Consider the following 4828-nt stretch of genomic DNA (forward strand, 5'->3'; position numbering starts at 1 on the left):
GATACATAAGATATTTCTGCATAATTAAAATATTTATAAAGGTGGTAGGTTGTGTACTTTTGTCCAACTGAGCAATCTTGCTTTCATAAAATATACCAACTTTTTTAATGTATAATGATTAACATGCTGTAATACACAGTTTAAATTTAAAAGTCTAAAGAGTATACAACTTAAATTCTTAATTGAATGAAGATTGTCCCTCAGCAGTGATTGGGATTCGAAACGAGTGTTTTCTGGTGACAGCTCAAATGCTGTACATGAGAGGTTAAGTTTTATTAGCTCCACCTGGCGGTGATTCCGGCTACTATTATCTTACTTATACAGTAAGATAATAGTAGCTGGTATCATTATACCGTATGACACGGTATAATATACAGTATGACGCGATAAGACGCTTTATGATGTGTTGTGATGTGGCACGCCCACCGTATTTTACCGCAGTGTACCCCGCTCGTTTTGAATGGCTGCATCTGTATATTGATAAAAATAAGAAACTATTGATCATACTTAGGGCTTTAAAATAATGCATTGCAACCTTTGTCATTTTAGAGGTTTTCTGTCATTTTCTGAAGGGCAGTATATGTTAAAACATATGTCAGCATATATTTATAGTAATATATGAAAAAACATTTTTACCTTAGAAAATATAATACATTACAATTCTGTATAAGATCTCCTTCTAATACAATAATATTTTACTTCTTCCAAAGCACCTACTGAGGTGACTTCTGAGTCATGAGCAGCAACATAACTTTGCACTCTGAATTCATCATCGCAGGACTAACAATCCTACAGGAACGGGACACTGTATTCTTCCTTATCTTCCTCATCTACTTTCTGGCCACATTCCTGGGAAATCTGATCATCATGGTCTTAATCTCCCTGGACCATCGGCTCCATGTGCCTATGTACTTCTTTCTTTGGAACTTGGCTATCTTAGACATACTGCTGTCGACCTCTGCCATACGCAAGATGCTAGCGGGTATTTTAGGTTATAAAACCATCTCCTTCTCAGGTTGCTTTGCACAGATGTACTTTCTCATCTCATTTACAGCAATTGAAGGATTCCTTGTTGCAGTCATGGCACATGATAGATATGTTGCTGTAGTGAAACCACTACATTACAACACCTTAATCAGCACCAAGGCCTGTATTACAATGATGTCCACACCCTGGGTGCTGGGCTTCCTAGCTCCTCTATTGACAGTAGTACTGGCAAACACTTTGCCATTCTGTGGTTCAAACTTTATCCTCCACATTGTTTGTGATTATAATACTGTAATGTCATTAGCCTGCGGTGATGTTACAGCTCAAGTCAATTTTACCTTGTCAATTGCCATGCTGTTAATCTATGTCCCCTTTCTCTATGTCTTATGGACATACTGCAGAATCATAGCATCAGTAATGAAACTGAGAATTGTGGAGAGCCGTAAGAAGGCCTTATCAATGTGCTCTTCACACCTGACAGTTGTCTTTCTGTACTATGCTTCTGGTACCGTGGTGTATATTGGTTTGAGAGTGGAGAGGATCCCTCCAAATGGGTGCATCTTCATTCGTGGGCTGAATTATTTCCTCAGCCCTTTGCTCAATTCAATTATTTACAGCTTAAGAAATGAAAAAATCAAGGCGGCAGCTCAGAGGTACTTTAAACTAAAAGCACTGTCATGCCAAGTCAATAAGACATAGTATAAGGGAAATCAAAGTTCATTATGTAACAGAGATTGAGGTGAAATAATTATATATTGTTACATCTATAACTGACCAGAAAGTGTCTCTAAGAGTTTAGGTAAAGTTGGTAACACTTAACAGTGTAAACAGTTCCAGCTTCAAAGGAGAGGGACTGTTTGCTGACATGTAGGGGGTTCCCTGATCAAAAACAAAGTTAATTAAGTTAATTACCTAGTTTCCTGGGTAAAACATACCTCAGGTAGAGACATCTTTTCTGCTTATGGGTGCATTTTTAGAATAGGGAGATAGGCTTCCATTATTTTGTGCCATCCAGGTTTGCAGAGAGAGAATTACTGTACAGATGCAGCCATTCAAAGTGCGCGGCACAGACACGTACCATGGGTAATTGGCTACGGCCAGCGCATCGTGACGCGCGATGACGCAAAATGACGCTCATTTGGACTTCATGTCACTGTATTTTGTTGTTGAAAACATAATGCTTATTGTGTGCAAAACAAATCTTGAATAACAATAGTCTGCCAGATTAGAAAGTCTACACAAAATCTGAAAATCTGGTGTCAGTTTTTCCTTCTCTTTTTGATACTGTACCTTGTTAGGTCTACGGTTTTTCGCATATGTAACCTACAAATACATAATTGCTATATGTAATTTTAAGCCTAGAAAGTTAGATCACATTAATATAAAATTCCCAGTACAGACTTATTGTCTTTGTCGGTCATTTTGAATTTGTTAGTCATTAGTGTACTTTTTTGTGTATTTGGTTGTGGGGTTTTTTCAAAGCAATTCTGAACTGTAATTCATATCTCTACAGGAAAAGTGCATCTCTAATAAATGACATTTCAGAGGTGCATTTCACTGACACAATGAATAAACTTGTTTTCAAAACTGTATATGTTTTATAATTTATATAGAGTTTGGACAATTCCACTTCTGTTTTCACAGTGTCTCAGTTTCCCGCCGTTAACGTCTTTTAGCAGTTTGGAAAAACCCCGATTAAGAAGATGTAGAATAAGAGAAATCTGAATTATTGAGATTTATTTGCAAAACGCTTCTGGTTGTACAGAATGACTACATTACTGTGAGGATAAGGCTGTCAGAACCCCCCATCGTTAATGGAGGATAAGCAGGGAACTGCTGATAGGCTGAATTTGGCAGAGAGTGAAGGATATGAACATACATTTAGAACATGACACTTATACATGTAAGTCATGTGTTGGAATGTGTGGCAGGGTTGTAGAGGGAGTATACTTTATATTTAAATAATCTCTATCCACTATAGCCTATAACACACTACCCATTTCCCACCCTTGCAGGCACAACAGAGGGCTACATTTCCAGACATGCAAAGAAGTAAGGTTCTTCGGTGTGTAATGAGCTCCAGCTGTCAAGGATTAGCTGGCCCCACTTTGGATATAAAAGATATAAAGGGGCACAGGTTTTATGTCTTTGATTTGAAAAGACCTCTAAGACTGCTGGTTTTGAGTTTTGCAATAATTATGAGAGCAGCAATAACAACCTGTGGTTGTAAGGTTTGTATATGCAGTGTAATGACGTGGCGAGGGGAAACATAGTTGTGTTTGAGAGCTCACAAGTAGATTTCAGGCTTTGGTGAGATGGGAAACACTGCAACAAAAGTGACCAAAAAAGAAAAGAAAAACATACAAAATAAACCCAACACTCAGGGCTGTAAAGCAGTAATGACTATAAAAAGGGAAAGCTCTGAAACAAGTAAGCAAGTGCATAAAATTAAGAAAAAGACGTGGTGGAAAAAAACTTTGAGGTAGCAAATGCACAGCAGCTAAGCTAATGCAGATGTCAGAGGAGTAGTCAGAGATAGTTGTATTTTTGGATCCTATGCGCAAGTTTTCAGACTCGATAGAAGGGAGAGAATAAGCAATAATGCTTAATCAGGGAAAAGGAGAAGTAACCAAGGCCGAAATTCATAATCTGAAATCGTAGTCTAGTCAATATTCAAGTCGGGGAACGATAGTTAACAAAGCAGTCAACTGAGGAAACAGGAACAAAGCTCTTCTCAAGAAACCCAATACTGAGCACTGGAAACCTAGTGAAGAGTGCTTAAGTAGTCAGGTTCTGGGGAGGTGTGGTAGAGAGTGGAAGCTTGGGACTGGTTAATTAATTCTGCCTTATTAAATTGACCAGGGTGGAAGAGCATATTTGATTGTGGGGCCTTGATTTCATGACAGCAGAGCCCTGAGTGAAGGGCAAGGGAAGTATTTAAGGGAAATCAAACTAATGGTGGAATAATTAATGAAATAACAGATTAATTATCTGTTATCTGTTATCAGATTAATTATCAGAAAATCTGCCTAAGTGAGTTCTAACAGCATGGGGAGGTGTACTGTTCCAGGTGTGCATGTGGGGCCAATCACTGGTGCCCGCTAGTGCTCCAAAGATGGAGCTAAGTTTTGTTTTGGTTTTGTTAGGTAATGTTAAATTGAGTTTCTTTCTGGCCACCCTCTGTGGCTATGATGTCAAGATCCTGGTTGTGACCTGGCATACCCATACAGTACCACAGTAGGTAGAAGCTGGCAAGATTAGGTTTTACCTCTGCTCTAAGCTGCTGTTGAATCTTGCTAGAGAGAGTGTGCTATTCTGTGTTTTTAGGAAACTTGGGTTTCCTGGGTACAAGATACCTCAGAACTTCTTTCCTGCTTAGGGAGCATTTTTATGGACAGGGATACAGGCTCCCATTTATTTTGTGGCTCCCACATCCGGGGAGTAGAGAGAGAGATTTAACTACAGGTTGCAATGTAATTAGTTAGAAGGCAGCTCTTATCTTATGTGGCCTCTGTAGGCAGAGTTATGTTAGGATGCTAGGCCTCTGAAACGCCTTGTTTGTAAATACTGTACATAGAGTAACTTGTGTGTTGTATGTTTTGTTGTGTGTAGTGTAGTCTTGTGATCATTAATATATATATATATTTGTTTAACCATGTGTGCCTGGATTATTATTCTTCTTGCCAAAGCTGTGCCAGAGAACAAAGAATTAACGTGCCTCTAATTATACAAGTCGCTCGGGTATATTGCTAGAAATCACTTACAGGTTGGGGGTTATAAATAATTATTGACTAAACTGCTCAGTCAAATCCTGATTTTCACAAGTTTCGTAACCCCCCAT

General features: G+C 38.6%; 1 protein-coding gene across 1 annotated transcript; it reads left to right on the forward strand.

Moving 5' to 3' along the window:
• The first annotated feature begins 735 nt into the window (after nucleotides 1-735).
• On the forward strand, nucleotides 736-1686 carry LOC148836396 (olfactory receptor 1M1-like). Its single transcript, XM_088914163.1, has one exon. The coding sequence runs from the start codon at nucleotides 736-738 to the stop codon at nucleotides 1684-1686; it is 951 nt and encodes a 316-aa protein (XP_088770289.1).
• Nucleotides 1687-4828: the final 3142 nt, after the last annotated feature.

The sequence above is a fragment of the Atractosteus spatula genome, chromosome 4, assembly GCF_055471065.1.
Source record: "Atractosteus spatula isolate fAtrSpa1 chromosome 4, fAtrSpa1.hap1, whole genome shotgun sequence".
In the NCBI taxonomy this organism is placed as follows: Eukaryota; Metazoa; Chordata; class Actinopteri; order Semionotiformes; family Lepisosteidae; genus Atractosteus; species Atractosteus spatula.